Below are 15,142 nucleotides of genomic sequence, written 5' to 3'. Positions count from 1 at the left end.
TTTTCCTAGACTACGCTTTCCTCCATCGGTCAACTTCATTTCCGCTACTGTATATCGACCCATACATGGATATAAATTTTCAGAGCCATTGTAACGAGATACCGCTTAATAAAGATTTGAAACTCCCTAATCTCAACTTCAAGGTCTTTATTTGCGAGGTTCACTATTGTACCCATGCCCGTGCTGTATAGACGGGAGGGATTGGCAGCCAGAGTGTCAACCAAGGACGGGCAGTCTGTTTCTGCCTCCTCCACCGCCGCCAGGCCGATTGAATCGGCAATTCCAGCATGGGCTGTGCATATTGAGGGCTTGAAGTCAATCGCAATAACGATATAATCTTTCCGGTGGCGTGGATGAGGGCGACGAGAAACCTTTATGAAATGCCGAGTCATGGTGTTTTGACCCCAGTAAATTCTATTGAAAGGGTGTTACAACGGTGGATAAAATGGTCTTCTAATCTTTTTTTTGGGGAAAGGGAAATGCTACAGCGCCTGTTCTTTTCATTCTTCCTTTTCCACTTCCCATTTCCGCACCTCCGGGGCCTTCATGAGTATGGTCCCCGCGGGGAATTGCTCACAGGAGGCAGGAGAGAAAGGTGATACCTGTGGATTTGTCGGATGTGAGTACAGACCTATGCTGCTGCCGTAGTTCAGGTTCTTCAGCTGGTAAAGCTGAAAAAGATAGGGGAGACGCGGCCACTGCATTGCAACCAGGGAGCGACGTGCTCAGCAACGTGTGTCTCATTGCCACACACGCAACTAGGAACTGAACGTGGATTCTGCGGCTCAGCAGAAGACTGTACAATTCACACCAAATATTTTACAGCGTCCGGAATCCCGGTTCCTGACCTACTAATCAACCCAAAACTTTAATATGACCTCAGCCAGGGCCGGGAAGCTAACGTCTCCAGCGGCAGCATCTCTTCCGAATGCGCCATGTAAAGTTTATTATAGGGGGGTTAGGAAGAGCAGCAGCAAAACCAGTACTCGTACGAATACGTAGGAAATTCCTGACGATATAATCCTAGAGCCCAACCAATTTAGAGAGACGGTCGGAAATTTCAATAGGGATAACAGGCAAACTCCACGACTTCGTAGGGGGCGGCAATACCTATACGCTAAGTAAGGGTATAAGAGAAGACGGCGTAACCGGCGCGCCACCCCCCATTTCGAAGACCCCGTCGTATGTCGCTCTGGGAGAAATGTTATCAAGACTGCTAACGGGATCTTGACCAGCCAGTTGCCCAATTCTTTCCACGGAGAGCGAAGGCCATCTATCAACGATTCCAATGGGTCTATCCATAGTTCCATAAATGGCCGCATTTGGCCTAGGGATGCCTCATAATCTCACCAAATGGGCGGCGACAACTCCCAAGCGTAGAGCATCAAGACCAAAACAAAAGTTAACATGATAGGGAGACTAGAGATGCGCCATAATAGAATTTCTAATGTGGTGGCGAAAGGAGCGTTCCAGGCGAGGCAATGCAAGCCCCCGTACGCAAATCCGGTAACCGCGAGCCCAATGAAAAGTGCTCGAGCTTGCCGAATGCCATTGACACTCGGAAAGTTGCGAACACGGTTCGAAACACGATCGGAAGGAACAGTTTCCAGAATGCGTGACTGGGCGAGTGAAGACAACAACTTCCGGCCTCGCAAATCGGTTTCATGGAGGTCAACAGTTATAGTTGCTCTCAGGGCCTTGGCATTGCCGCCATCAGGCTGGCTAGCAAGGTGAGCAAGGAATACACCGTGAAATTCGTCAGAAGTGGATGAAGGAAATTCAAGGCGTTGAAACTCTGGGGGACATTCAGCTGTTTTGTCGTGGACTTCGGCGAGACACTAATTGCGGCGCCGGTCCCGTGGGCTGCGCACGCTCATCGTTAGATCTGATAAAGTCCCAGCACTTACTAGGATTTGAGTTCCCTTCCTTCCGATTGTAGCAGTAAGATCCCCCGTTTTCCGTGGTTGGCTCAGGAGAGGCCTTCTCTTTACCAAGCCCGACAGCCCACCTCCTAGAACCAGGTCCCGATGATACGACAGGAAAGAAAATGTGACTGCCGACGCTATCCATGTTGTCACCCTATTTTGGTTTCCTTATTTTTCGAGAACCATGGAATTTGCGAAAAAGCTCTGGCCTCGCTAATTCCGTTCCCTTCCATGCTGGCTCAATGTTAATCCGCACCCACGTATCCTGGTGCCATCGCACCCACTCAGATTCGCGGTTGAGGTGAATGGCTGACCATACGCAAAGACCAAGTGTTAGAGGCAGGTGGACAAGACGCCAAATGTGCCTCGAAACGTCGGCTGGGGCTGCCATGGCGAGGTTTGGTTCACAGTTGATCCACTTCCGAAAAGGCTTCTCTTCGCCTCTTGACTCGATCTGAAGTATTGGGTGCTCGTGGCTTGGGCAAGGTGAGATACAGGGGTCGAGGGTGGAAGGTAAAATGGAGTTCCTCAACCCGGTCGGCAGGAGCCTGACGTGACTGACCATGCCCAACATATGTGGGGATGGCCGATGTCTCCCTGTCGCCGAGATCGGGCTGCGACACTGCGGTCCTGGACTAACCGGTCCTCGAAAAAGTTGAGGCACAGCCCTTCCAGCTTCTCACCCACTTCCACTGCCTGCCACAGCTGAATCCGGCCTATGCTCAGCCGCACAGAAACACCAAATCCGAACTCGGTCTTCTTCGGTTGCTTTGTCGAAAAGGTCTCAAAGACAGGAACAAGAAGTAGATATTAAATTGAAACTAGGGTAACGGAACAATAAAACAAGCCGTCACTTTAACGGAGCGTCAATCAACTAATTATTTCCTAGTAATGTATTCACTAATTGCGTAAAAATAATGAAGGTGAAGAGGGATGTAAGAGAAACCGAAGCTATTATACTTCAAGCTTCAAGCAACTGTCGTAATTAAACATTTACCTTATAAATTGTCATGTTTCTAATTGCAACGACACAAGCCATATAAGGCAACCCACAAGCCATCTAAGGTAACCCCATTCACACGCAAAATGGTCGTGCATGCATTCCATCAAACTAGCAGCATGAGGATCAGCAACAACCGAGTCCGACCCGGCCAATAAGAGCGGCGCGCATCTCGTCTTGCCTCTTCTCGTTCTAGCCCTCTTATCACCGCACTGATGGGCCGGAATTTTATGCTGCCGTTTGCTGCGGCCACGACTTGGGCGTTCAGGCCCTTTATTAGGCAGCCGCCTGCATCCTTGCCCACGCTATGTCCCCTCTGCCACAAGGCATAGGCGGCCGCCGACTGCACGTTTTGCCCCATTTCCTTGCCATGCTAGCACTTTGCACCGACCAAAACTCAAGATAAAATGAAGATATCTTGATAATACCGCAATCAGATAGGTTCAGCGTCATGATTGTTTCATTCATCTAATCAATCGATCACCAAACCAACGCGAAACCACAATGGCCGACCCACTATCCATCGCCGCGAGCGTCACGGGCGTGCTGGCCTTCACAGCCAAGCTGACACGAGAGGTCATCACACTGGTATCCGACGTGAGGGACGCGCCCCAAGAGATCGTCGACCTGCGGTTCGAGCTGGAACACCTGTCGTCGCTGCTGCACTCGGCGCACGACCTCTCGCTGCGCAACCCGCTGCGGCCCGAGGACAAGCCGCTCGAGGCCACCGTCGAGGACTGCCTCGACCGCTGCCAGGAGGTCATGCGCGACATCAAGGACCGCCTGAGCTCGTTCCTGGCCAAGGGCAGCGGGCGCAGGAGCCCGCGCCGCTTCTTCAACTCGACATACTGGTACTTCCGCAAGGGCGAGATCACCAAGTTCAAGGAGAGACTGCGGAACTCGCGAGCTATGCTCGACGTGTCCGTCAGCGTGCTGAACGGGTGAGTGGCGGACTACATCTCCCCGGTAATACGCAGAGTTGGCTCATGACAGGCGCAGGCACTTGGTGGGCAAGGGCCAGCAGGAGATCAGAGACGAGATGAGCCGCGGCATGGACAGGCTGGCGTACCTGTTCGAGAGCGCCGAGAACGCGCGCAAGTTCCACCGCCGGCTGCAGGACGACCTGGAGAGCGTGTCGGCGTTTGGAGGCCGGCGGGCGTCGGTGTCTGACGCAACCGACGCTGGCCTGCCGATGCGGAAATACCTCGAGCAATACCACAACACAACCAGCCTGGCGCCTCCAACGGTGGTGATGCAGGAAGAGTGAGCATAGATCTTGTGCTGTACCGGTAACTATTTGAGTCGACGGGCTGACCAGCCTCCAGCCCCCCAGATGGCGACAGCGTGACGCTGGCCTCAGCCAGCGAGATGGTCGCCGAGGAGACACCGTCGCTCGTGCAAGCCGCACAGGCAGGCAACGCACAGCAGGCGCGGGCGCTGATATCGCTCGGAGCCGAGCCGTCGGCGCGGCTGCACGACGGGCGCACGGCGCTGCACTTCTGCGCCATCTACGACGACGTGGCCACGGCCGAGGTGCTTCTCGAGCACGGCGCCGAAGTCGACGCCACAGACCAAAAGTCTCGGGCGCCCATGAGGGTCGCCCTGAGCAGCGAGTCGTACGCCGTGGCGGCGCTACTGCTGCGCAAGGGCTGTGCCGTCGAGAAGCTGCTCCCCGCACTGCTCGACGCTGTCAGGGACGGGGAAGGGATCCCAGGGTTCAAAGACTTCCTGGCTGCGCTGCGCGAGCGCCTCGACGTGCCGGAGGGAACACCGCACTTATTGCATGAGGTGATTGGACGCGAGGACGACACGTCGCTGCGTCTCTTGCTCGAGGGCGGGTTCGACCCAAGTACTCGAGATGCGTGCGGTGAGAAACCCTTTTGATTTCCTCCCCTGCTTTCCTCCCCTGCCATCTCAACACCGGCTGACGATATTTCGTCTTTGCGCAGGAATCTCGCCGATCCACCACGCCATCATCCTCAAGCGGCAGTCGACGGTCAAGCTGCTCCTCGAGCACGGCGCCGACAAGAACGACTACCTGCCGCCAGAAACCCACGACCGCCTGCGCGAAGAAATTGCCTGGCACCGGCCGCTGTTCCCGATGCTCGTCTCGGGCATCACGCCCATCGCAACGGCCGCACGGGCCATGACCGACCCGAAAATGCTGCTGCTGCTGCTCGAAGCCGGCGCAGATCCGAACTGGGAGTACCCGTCGGACGGTAAGCTTTACCCCCCCTATAATTACCATGCCGTAACCATCTCTGACAAATTCCAGGCGTCATCGCGCTGATCGGCCTCTGCGCCAGCCAGTACCTGGACTCCGCCAAGCTGCTCGTCGACTTCGGGTCGCACGTCAACCACAAGAACCACACGGGGCACAGCGCGCTGTACTGGTCGGTCGTGTGCGGCAACGACGCGCTGCTGCAGCACATGCTGGACCGCGGGGGCGGCGACCTGGGAATCGTGTGCGAGGCCGACGGCCGCTGGACGCTGCTGCACGCCGCCGCGTATCAGAACCGCGCCGACGTCGCGCGCACCCTCGTCGCGCGCGGCGCGGATCTGCTGGCGCGAGATGCTAGGGGCCTGACGCCAGCTGATGTGGCGGTGGCGTATGGGAATGGGGACATGGCGAGGTTCTTGGGGGAGAAGACGAGGGAGGTGGTTGAGGCGTCAAGGGCGGGGGATGATAAGGGGTGAGTTTTTAGGCTCAGGCGTCAAGGGCAGGGGATGGTGAGGGGTGAGTTTTTAGGTTCAGGCGTCAAGGCGTCAAGGGCAGGGGATGATGAGGGGTGAGTTTTTAGGTTCAGGTGAGGGGGATCAGGTTAGGGGGATTAGGTTAAATGTGTGCTAAAAAAGACGAGTTTGCAGTGCGATCGAGGCCACCTTCAAGTGGGAAGCCGGGAAACGCCCTGTTGCGCACGTCCATCGGAAGGTGGCTTAGACAGCGAGTATGATAGCTCAAGATTGTTCAGTCCTTGTCGTTCCTGCATTCAAGTGCCTTGCCTTGTTGCCGAGTTCAGGCAGCCGATATCCTTAGACTCTTGCCGTTCCACTAACACAACGTCTGAAGTCAAATTCTCCGGTATTTTGTCAGGGGGTCAACGGACGAACACCACCTGTTACTTTGAAGAAACCAATAACAAAAAGACGGAAAAAAAGAAAAAAATTCCGCCGTTTATCTCTGTCCCAAATTCCATAATCGGTCATTCTGCATGAGCTGAGATGGAGAGAGGTGTTGCACATTGCTTCTTGAACTGCCTTTGCTGTTTAGCGAAGAGGAGAAATGCGCACAGGGTTAGGGTTGATATGCAAATATCCAACAACCCCACCAGCAGCCCCTCGGTATCGGCAGTTGGGGTCTTCGGTCGAGTCGCATCAGGCCATGACATCATGGGTCTGACGCACGCCAGGACGCCGCCGAGACCGCCGATCGCCTGGCGCCCCAGTGGCAGCGCTGGAAGGGGCGCTTCTCAACGTCATTGAGGAGCACTAGCCCTGGCTTTTGTCGAGCACAGCATCCGCATTCTGTCATTGCCAATCCAAGTCTCCCGCGTTTACTGTTTTGTGTTCAGTTTGCTGGCACTTTCCGCAGCGCAACCCGCTGAGCGTGCCTGTCTAACCTGAACCCAATTCACACGGACCGGCACTCAGTAAGCAGGAACAGTCCACAATGCAGTGCCTCACTATTTCCGTGCATTTTTGCCACCACCGTCCCGACTTTCCCTTGCCCTAGAGCAGCTAATGCCTTTTCACGATCGAGTGGCCGCCCTCGCTCTTGCCCGCACTCAATCTCAATCGCAACCTAGAACCCCCACCCGCGGAACACAACCGAATTAAACACAAAACTGGCAACACGTAGAATGGCCGACACGACGGCTGACACTCGCACAACACCGCAGCACGGAAATGGAAACACGAGCGCGCCCCCAGACACGGCCAACGGCTCCGCCGGCAGCACCGACGAGCCCAAGGGCGCAATCTTGCGAGACATGTCGGTGACGTCGGGGACGCTGACGGGGCCGGTGCCGGACCTGCCCGAGGCGCACGGGCTGCCGCGCCTCAACTACAACCTGTGGGACTACAAGACGAAGCTGTTCGTCGTGACGGGGCTGCTGGTGGTCGAGTCGAGCCTGCTGCCGATCGCGCTGTTCTACGGGCTGTGGTTCTCGACGACGCTGCGCCACGGCATCATCTTTGCCATCATCACGTCCTTTTTTGGGTTAGTGACGGGCATCGAGTTCGCGCTGCGCTGCTGGAAGCTCATCTTGCCGCGCGACGAGTACCGGCCCGTCGGCGGCGGCCGCTGGAGGTTCGACTTCACCCACATGACGCTGTCGTGCGGCTACACCATCATGACGGGCATCCTGATCGGCGCGTCCATCCCCCACGAGCCGCTGGTGCGCCCGCTCGCCATGCCCGTCCCGCTGTTCTTCATCCAGCTCGGCCTGCAGCTCATTGCGACTGGCGTCATGAGCGCCCGCGCCGTCCCCGCCCCGTGTCGTATTAGCTCCGTCCCCAAGGGCGCCCGCACCCCGCCCCTCGTCTACACCCTCGTCGAGGACATTGTCGCCGTCGACGGCGCCGCCGGCCTGTCGTACCGCAAGGCTCTTTCAGCGCGCTACGAGGCCAGTTCGGCGTTCCGCAAAATGATTGCCCAGCAGAACTGGTTCTGGGGAGTCGGCGCGCTTGTCGATGGCGTCGGCACCTTGGCCGTCGTCTGGACGGTGCCGCAAGAGGTTGCCTACGGCGTCGGTGCGTCTTGTCTTTCTCTTGGGCTGTCGGCCCCTTTCTTGTCGTCATGCTAACAGTCTGTGCGCTGTCTAGGCTGGGGAAGCCCGTTTGTCTTCACCATCGTATGGACCGTCACCACGGTCCTGTGGGTTCGCCGCAGCCTGCGCGAGGAAAAGAGGCTGTGGCGCACGAGCCACGACCAGAGCGCTCCGAAAACATGATTTATCGCGTGTTTCGAATGCGGTGCGTTGCCTTGGTGGTACCCTGGCATACCTTGGATAGAATTGCACTTTACCGGCCTGGGCTTCGGGCTTTGCGTGTATTTGATCAAAACATAAATGTCACTAGTATGGTTGTAACATCTTGGCAAACAGCTCGAGTTACTTCGCTCCTCTCGCGCGACTCCAAGCAAACGAACGACGAGGTAACCCGACGTGATGCCCAATGAGGTTGTGTTGTTGGTTGTGAGTGTGGGTTCCACAACACAGACAAGGGAGCTGGTGCAACACGGGATTGGCGCGCTTGCAGACTTTTAATCTATTCGGGGTTATCAGGCGGGTTAATACCCGGTTTGGCCTGAGGAGCGCCGCCGCTTCGGTACAACAATACGGCGTGCGGAGGGAGCTTCCTCGAACATGATCAGCCGCGAGACGGGAGAAGCAAGCAAAACATTGCCACCAATGGTGGCTTGTCAATTTTCACTGATTCGTGTGCATTTATATGGTGGGATTATCTGTGCAACTTGGCTACTCAGGGCCTGGTCATGGGAATATCTTCCTGCTGTTCAACTATTAACACTTGCCCGGGCTAATGGGTTCATAAAATTGACGACATTCTCCGAATCGTCGACCACATTCTCCGAATCATCGACCACATTCTCAGACGAGACTGAAAATCACCCTCGCCTAAGATGAGGGCCAAGAACGCCGCGGCGCTGGCTGCGAGCTGCCTCGCTGCCGTAGCCACCTGCCACGACGTCAACACTTCACCGGCTCCCCAAGCCGCAACCTTTTCCAACCCCGTGCTCTGGCAAGACTACCCGGACCTGGACGTGTTCCGCGTAGGCGACGTCTTCTATTACTCATCCTCGACCTTTGCCTACTCGCCCGGCGCGCCCGTGCTGCGGTCGTACGACCTGGTCAGCTGGGAGCCCGTGACGCACAGCGTCCCGCGGCTCAACTTTGGCGCCAAGTACGACCTCGGGCCCTCGTCCCAAGCCTACGTCAAGGGCATCTGGGCGTCGAGCCTGCGGTACCGCGCGTCGACCGACACGTTCCACTGGCTAGGCTGCGTCGAGAGCAGCCGCACGTACATCTGGACGGCCGCGGGCACCGCCGCCGGCCGCAACCGCGGTGCTGTGGCTAACGCCAACTGGAACTGGACCAGCCATACTCCACCGCTCGCCTCGTGCTACTACGACGCCGGGCTGCTGGTCGACGATGACGCCGCCGAGACGCTGTACGTGGCCTACGGCAACACGCGCATCCGCGTCGCGCAGCTATCCGCCGACGGCCTGGCCGAGGTCAAGTCGCAGGAGGTCTACGCCGCGGCCTTCACCGTCGAGGGCTCGCGCATGTACAAGATCAACGGGACGTACTATATCCTCGTCACGCGCCCCGCGGCCGCCGAGTACGTGCTCAAGTCCACTACCGGCCCGTTCGGCCCGTACCGCCTCGCGCCGAAGCCGCTAGTGTCGAGCATCGCCGGGCCATTGAGCAGCGCTGGCTACGCGCACCAGGGCTCCATCGTCGACACGGTCGACGGGAAGTGGTACTACGTCGCGTTCCTCGACGCGTACCCCGGCGGCCGCATCCCCGTCGTCGCGCCGCTGACCTGGACGCCCGACGGCTGGCCGCAGCTCGTCACGGATTCTGCGGATCGCTGGGGGGCCACGTACCCGCTTCCGGTCGTGAACAGTAGCTGGGCGAAAGCAGTGCCGTCGCCGCTCGGCACGGACGCGTTTGAGGGATCCGCGCTGAGCCACGCCTGGGAGTGGAACCATAATCCGGATGACGCCAGGTGGGGGCTCGCCGGGAGTAGCAATAACACCAGTGGCAGTGGCAGTGGCAGTGGCAGTGGCAGCGGCAGCGGCAACAAGGGAGGCGGGCTGGTGCTGCAGACGGCTTCCGTGACGACGGACCTGTTCGCGGCGCGCAACACGGTGACGCAGCGCATCCTAGGCCCCAAGGCCGCCGGCACGTTCCGGCTCGACGCGCGGGGGATGCGCGCCGGGGACCGCGCCGGCGCCGTCCTCTTCCGCGACCGCGCGGCCTATATTGGCGTGTGGGTTGACGACAAGAACAGCAGTGCGGCGCGGCTCGTCGTCGTCAGCAACCTGACGCTGGCGCAGGGCACATGGGCGACGGCGTCCGCGGGGACGGTCGTGGCCACGGGGCCCGCGTTGGCGGCGGATGTGCTGGGCGACGTGTGGCTGCGCGTTGACGCTGATGTGACGCCTGCGTTTGGGACGAGTACCGAACGCACGGCTACGTTTGCGTATAGCGTGGATGGCGGGAAGAGTTTTGCGCGCCTGGGCCCGGCGGTGGCGATGAGTAATTCGTGGCAGTTCTTTTCTGGGTACCGGTTTGGTGTGTTCAATCATGCTACCCGCGCGCTTGGAGGTGAGGTTACTGTCAAGAGCTTTACTATGAGCCAGTGACGGAAGGGTGATTAGAGTGTGCATATTTGGGTTTGTGGGATACATTCGGGGTTGTGATTATATATTTATTCTATGCCGGTATGATAACAGAATCCGTTGGGGTGATGGTCAGTCGCACTAGCTGGCCCTACCACAGAATCGTGTGAACGGAAGCTGGCCAGCCGTCACAGTATTCTTCTAGTTCACATAGAATTACGTACCACGCCAACAAAACTTGAGAGAGCCGAGGCCACTATTCGACCTAGTTTAGCGAGCTGGGCAACTCACCGCGTAAGCTACCGGTGGTCCCTAGGAGCCCAAGACCGGGACTAGAGCTTCCTTTGTTTGGGTTCCTTTCTCCCCCTTCTCAACCCTTATTCCAGTTAATAATCATTCCTTCATTATGATTACGTTATTTTGATTGGCATACTTTTTCGTGTTCAGTGTAGTTAAGAAGTCGTGATTACTCTTGATTTCGGGGTTCAACAGCGTAGCCTACCGGTCTATCAAATCCGGTACTCGTCAGGGCTCGGAATGCTATCTATCTAGAGACTAAAGGGTTTACCCCTTTAGTCGCTCGGCGTAGAGCCTTGGCTCGTATGTAATTCCAGATCAGAAACTCGACTCGCTTCGTTTCGGATCTAAGACGACCTCTTCCACCCACTCCGGGTTTACCTGTAATTCCCCGGAGAAGAACTCCTTGAAATTGGCATGGTTCTTGAGGAGCTTCCCGAATTCTTTGACATCGGGTGCGGCGCCCCAGGGGCGCGCAGCCTTGGGCATAAACCTTTCCAGGTCGGCACGCTCGTCAGGGCAAGGCCGGCTGGAAATCAGGAAGAAATCTATTAAACATGCAGGAATACTGCAGCTTCTCACGAACCATGACGAGCGGGCATCCCGGGGAACCTTTTTCCGATGCTCCCTAGGAATACCCACCGGGAGACAAGTAGCGGCCGGACAGTCTCCTGCACTCTAGGCCATGGCGCGTGTGTCGGGAAGCACTAGGCATATGCTTTTCCGAAACCCGAAGATGTGTTTTCTCATCCATCCCGCTGGGTGCGCGTCATATTCGTCTTCGTAATTAATAATTATATGACTTTGTCCTCAGATGAACAGACCGTCCTACACCAAAAGGCTTCAGGGAACTACCTCAGGTAAAATAATCGCCTTCAAATTACAAAGGAAGAAACTCATCGTAGGGTGATATTGGTCTCGATCGCTCATCAAGAACGATGGACTTCCAAGGTTCTAATTACGGGAAAAATTTCATTCGTCCGAAAACATTACGAATAGGGGAATTAGAAACAATGACTTCAACAACCCCATATTATCATTCATAGCCCATCATTACCACCAACACTCGACAACACTCAACAATCGGTTGGCCCTCATGAACAACTCTGCAGTCGCGTCATGTGTGCATCGAGTCGAAAATGTCGGACAACTGGTCTCAGCCGCATCAGGTATTTGAGCGTGAAACACCTGCGCTGCAGCTCCTTGAATTTACTTCACTTCATAGCAGCTAAATAAGCGTTCAAGCCTGTTAATTCCGCATAACGAATGCATCGGCACTGCTATTTTCCCTTTGTTTGTCACCGCCTTCCTTGGCTGTCCAGCGCCCGACTGCCAAGTGTCACGCGTTGCACAGCCAGCTCTCGCGTCGAACTCTGCAGCCCATTGGCTGCCTTGGACGCCACCAACCTCCTCAGCCGTCGGGCCTCACTTCTGACACAGGACAAAACACCAGCTGGCAGCCCCCACAGCCTCCCCACGGGCAGGCTGTACAAGGTTGACTGGCGCGCTACTGGCAAGTTCCGCGATTACCTGATTGGGTTGCCATGTTCTCCAAGACTGTGCAGTCTAAAAATAAAGCACACATCACCCTGACCGTGGCCATCGGACTTACAAGATGGCTGTCACTAGACGGTGCTGCTGGAGAATGACACGAACAACTGATCGCGAACTGCCACCGCCTGGACGAAGCGGCTGTCATCCCCCGCCGCCACGCAGTCCAGAGTCCTGGGCCGGCAGCGGAGAGAGCAAACATGCAGACGTACTCCGATGGACATGCTCGGCTCTTGCACTCAACTTTGCGGAGCTTTCTGCACTGCCAGCGGCTGAGGCCATTCGTGACGGGTGGGGCTCGAGGAGAAGAAGTTGGTAGTGAAGAACAAAGACGGAGAAACAGATGGAAAATGGAGATATAATTCGTCTTCCCAACCAGTCTTCTGTCAGAGTGCCATCGTCTTGGGTTCCGCCAAAGTCCTTGGCTCTTGGCACTCGACAGAAACCACGGCTAGCCTTTAACTCTCGAATCCATCATGTTGTGGACCAAAGTCGGGGCATTGCTTGCCTTCGCGGGCGGCATCGCCGCCACCAACGAGCCGAGCAAGACGAAAAAATGCATCACGCGCACGCCCTCCGCGACACTGAGCTTTACCCCCGGCCACACCATCTCGCCCACGTACACGACCAGAGGTCTGGGCGGCACCATCAAGCCCCTGACCATGACGCAGACCTTCACGAGCATGGACTGGTCGACCGTCGTGGTGCCCGACCAGGGCATCCCGCCGCCGCCGCCCAGCATTCACGTCTCCAACTCGACGTTCAACTCGACACTAAACCAGACGGTCAACGCGACGGGCGGCAGCCCAGCGGCATTCCGCAAGCGCACACCAGTGTCGCACATCAAGGACTTCCATCTGCCGATCGAGAAGCGCGGGAACCCCAAGTCGGTCGACTGGCGCGGGCGGTGGGGGTGGCAGTGGACAACATCAACACAAGACCAGGGCGGGTGCGGGGCGTGCTGGGTGTTCGCGGCGGTGGCGCTGGTGGAGATGCAGAACCGCATCGAGCACGGCGCGTGGAGCAAGTCGTCCGAGGCGGACCTGCATGACATGATCGGCGTCAACTGCGCCATGGCCGGGGGGCCCAGCGGCGCCCTCGACTGGGCCATCAAGGACGACAAGGGCATCTCCGACCCGCACTGCTACCCCTACATCGGCACCGACCGCTTCTACTTCCCCTGCGGCGACCGCGCCGGCCGTTCTGTCCGCTTGCCCGCGTACACGTGGGTCGCCAGCGTCGACGACCAGAAGCGCTGGCTTAATAATGTCGGGCCCCTCGCCGCGTGCTTCACCTTCTACCCCGACTTTTTCTCGTGGGGCTTCAAGGGCAGCTCGCCGTACAAGTGGGACGGCGTGACCAACTCGACGGGCGGGCACTGCGTGCTCATCGTGGGCTACGACGACAATGCCGGCGGCTGGATCTTCAAGAACTCGTGGGGGACGGGCTTCGGCAACGGCGGATACGGGTACTTTGCGTATGCATCTCCCGGTGTTCCTTGCCCAACAATTCCCGACGGCTAATCGTCTGTGCAGGTACGGTTCAGCACGAATCGACGACGGGCCCAAGCTGGGCATCTCCAACCTGAGCCCCGACCCGTGGGCCAAGAAGAAGCACCACAACGGCATCCTGTCAGTAGTTATCAGACCCCACTCGCAAGCACCAGCCGTGCAGAAATGACTTACACTCCAATGCAGATACGAGTCCGGCAACGGTGCCACACACCGCAACTACGAGATGGTGCGGTCCAACGCGACGGGCGGCTTCACGCACGTGTACCGGCAGGGCGAGGCGCCGAACAAGTGGGCGGTGGTGCAGCCCGTGTTCGAGCTCAACACCACGTCCGGCAAGCCGATCTTCGGGTCGACGGTGTTCGGGCAGCCCGTTATCACGGGCACGTCGTTCAACCGCGACTACGAGGTCGTCTACGTCAGCACGGAGGGCACCCTCGAGACGTGGCACTATTCGCAGAACGTCCACTACTGGTACTATACTACGTCTCCGAGATTCGCCGGCCTCACCCTCAGGGGATACCCGGGCTTTGTGCAGATGGACGACTCATCGTTCTGCGTCGTCGCCCGCACGTCGACGGGGGCTTTGCAAGAGGTCAGTTTTTTTCTCCTCCAGTCTCCACTCGACCATGACACCACAAAGTCGTTGCTGACCCATCGCAGCTGATCCGCGACGCCAAGACAGGCCTCTGGTCGTGGGGCAGCCAAATCGCGGCCAGCGGCATCTTCGCGTCGGGACCGTCGCTGGTTCAGTCCAACGTCGGACTGAACATCTACGACAGCAATAGCCGGGGCAACCTGTATGTGGTCGCCGTGCTCAACACTGGACAGCTGCAGCTGTTCTGGCGGAGCAACGCCATCGGCGCCAGCCACGCGTGGAGGGCGGGCGAGGTGTTTGGGTCGGGCGTGTCCCGCGCGACGCCGCCCGTCATGATCCAGGATTATTGGGGGACTACTGACGAGCGCTCGCCCGGCGGCTTCCAGCTCGTTGTTGTTGTCAACGGCTACGTCCAGCACTGGCAGCGCATCAACTCCAACATTGCGTCCAGCCCGCCCGTCGCCGGCGCCCGCGGCCCGTGGACTCAGATAAGGACTTATGGTAATGGCCACATCAAGCACGTGTGGAGCTTGGTGCAGGGTAGTTTCCGCGGAATCTTGGACTCTGTGATTGAGGACTTCAATGGCGATATGTGGCATTATCAGTTTGTTGGCAATCCCGGCCAGTGGAAGTTGATGGGCATTGTCCCTGGTGTCCGCGGCGGGTTCTAACTTCCAGGGTGGTTTGGCGTGTCTGTTTTGTCTCTTTTGTTGTCGGTGTGTGGGGTGGTTCCAAATTAGACCTAGGAATTGGTTTTGGTTAAACGGTACGGTCCTTGTCATGGCGTCCAGACGCAGGTAAAGGGGGATATTATACCCGGTGATCAGTCCTTGGATATGTATTGAGAACTCGAGAAAGAGTCTATGATGAAGCACGACGAATTGAACTTTGTTC

At 57.5% G+C, this 15,142-nt stretch overlaps 5 protein-coding genes across 5 annotated transcripts; 4 read left to right on the top strand and 1 right to left on the bottom strand.

Annotated features, from left to right (window-relative positions):
- Window positions 1-1,831: 1,831 nt before the first annotated feature.
- On the bottom strand, window positions 1,832-2,431 carry B0T26DRAFT_724287 (uncharacterized protein). Its single transcript, XM_060442674.1, has one exon. It carries the CDS (start codon window positions 2,314-2,316, stop codon window positions 2,080-2,082), a length of 237 nt encoding a protein of 78 aa, XP_060293486.1. The 5' UTR covers window positions 2,317-2,431; the 3' UTR covers window positions 1,832-2,079.
- A 547-nt stretch (window positions 2,432-2,978) lies between these two features.
- B0T26DRAFT_724283 (ankyrin repeat-containing domain protein) lies at window positions 2,979-5,642 on the top strand. The gene is made up of 5 exons (XM_060442673.1): window positions 2,979-3,866; window positions 3,925-4,188; window positions 4,251-4,792; window positions 4,875-5,144; window positions 5,201-5,642. Exons 1-5 carry the CDS (start codon window positions 3,430-3,432, stop codon window positions 5,620-5,622), a joined length of 1,935 nt encoding a protein of 644 aa, XP_060293485.1. The 5' UTR covers window positions 2,979-3,429; the 3' UTR covers window positions 5,623-5,642.
- A 681-nt stretch (window positions 5,643-6,323) lies between these two features.
- B0T26DRAFT_724282 (uncharacterized protein) lies at window positions 6,324-7,771 on the top strand. Its single transcript, XM_060442672.1, has one exon. It carries the CDS (start codon window positions 6,786-6,788, stop codon window positions 7,728-7,730), a length of 945 nt encoding a protein of 314 aa, XP_060293484.1. The 5' UTR covers window positions 6,324-6,785; the 3' UTR covers window positions 7,731-7,771.
- A 377-nt stretch (window positions 7,772-8,148) lies between these two features.
- B0T26DRAFT_787490 (arabinoxylan hydrolase) lies at window positions 8,149-10,677 on the top strand. The gene is made up of 2 exons (XM_060446794.1): window positions 8,149-9,675; window positions 9,733-10,677. The coding sequence occupies exons 1-2, from the start codon at window positions 8,567-8,569 to the stop codon at window positions 10,313-10,315; spliced, it is 1,692 nt and encodes a 563-aa protein (XP_060293483.1). The 5' UTR covers window positions 8,149-8,566; the 3' UTR covers window positions 10,316-10,677.
- Window positions 10,678-12,822: 2,145 nt separating this feature from the next.
- On the top strand, window positions 12,823-14,919 carry B0T26DRAFT_652891 (uncharacterized protein; the record flags this gene model as incomplete). Its single annotated transcript, XM_060438409.1, has 4 exons — window positions 12,823-13,616; window positions 13,675-13,770; window positions 13,837-14,245; window positions 14,314-14,919. 4 exons carry the CDS (start codon window positions 12,823-12,825, stop codon window positions 14,917-14,919), a joined length of 1,905 nt encoding a protein of 634 aa, XP_060293482.1.
- Between the last annotated feature and the right edge of the window lie 223 nt (window positions 14,920-15,142).

Source organism: Lasiosphaeria miniovina (genome assembly GCF_030549165.1).
Source record: "Lasiosphaeria miniovina strain SMH2392-1A chromosome Unknown B0T26scaffold_6, whole genome shotgun sequence".
NCBI lineage: Eukaryota > Fungi > Ascomycota > Sordariomycetes > Sordariales > Lasiosphaeriaceae > Lasiosphaeria > Lasiosphaeria miniovina.
This window is presented reverse-complemented; position numbering and strand designations above follow the sequence as displayed.

What these genes read in the sequence shown, in the direction of transcription:
- B0T26DRAFT_724287 (XM_060442674.1), bottom strand. Translation starts at nt 2,316, where the DNA reads ATGGCAGCCCCAGCCGACGTTTCGAGGCACATTTGGCGTCTTGTCCAC.
- B0T26DRAFT_724283 (XM_060442673.1), top strand. Translation starts at nt 3,430, where the DNA reads ATGGCCGACCCACTATCCATCGCCGCGAGCGTCACGGGCGTGCTGGCC. An exon ending in ACGGTGGTGATGCAGGAAGA is followed by an intron (nt 4,189 to 4,250) that starts GTGAGCATAGAT and finishes ACCAGCCTCCAG; the next exon opens with CCCCCCAGATGGCGACAGCG. An exon ending in AAGTACTCGAGATGCGTGCG is followed by an intron (nt 4,793 to 4,874) that starts GTGAGAAACCCT and finishes GTCTTTGCGCAG; the next exon opens with GAATCTCGCCGATCCACCAC.
- B0T26DRAFT_724282 (XM_060442672.1), top strand. Translation starts at nt 6,786, where the DNA reads ATGGCCGACACGACGGCTGACACTCGCACAACACCGCAGCACGGAAAT.
- B0T26DRAFT_787490 (XM_060446794.1), top strand. Translation starts at nt 8,567, where the DNA reads ATGAGGGCCAAGAACGCCGCGGCGCTGGCTGCGAGCTGCCTCGCTGCC. An exon ending in CATAATCCGGATGACGCCAG is followed by an intron (nt 9,676 to 9,732) that starts GTGGGGGCTCGC and finishes TGGCAGTGGCAG; the next exon opens with TGGCAGCGGCAGCGGCAACA.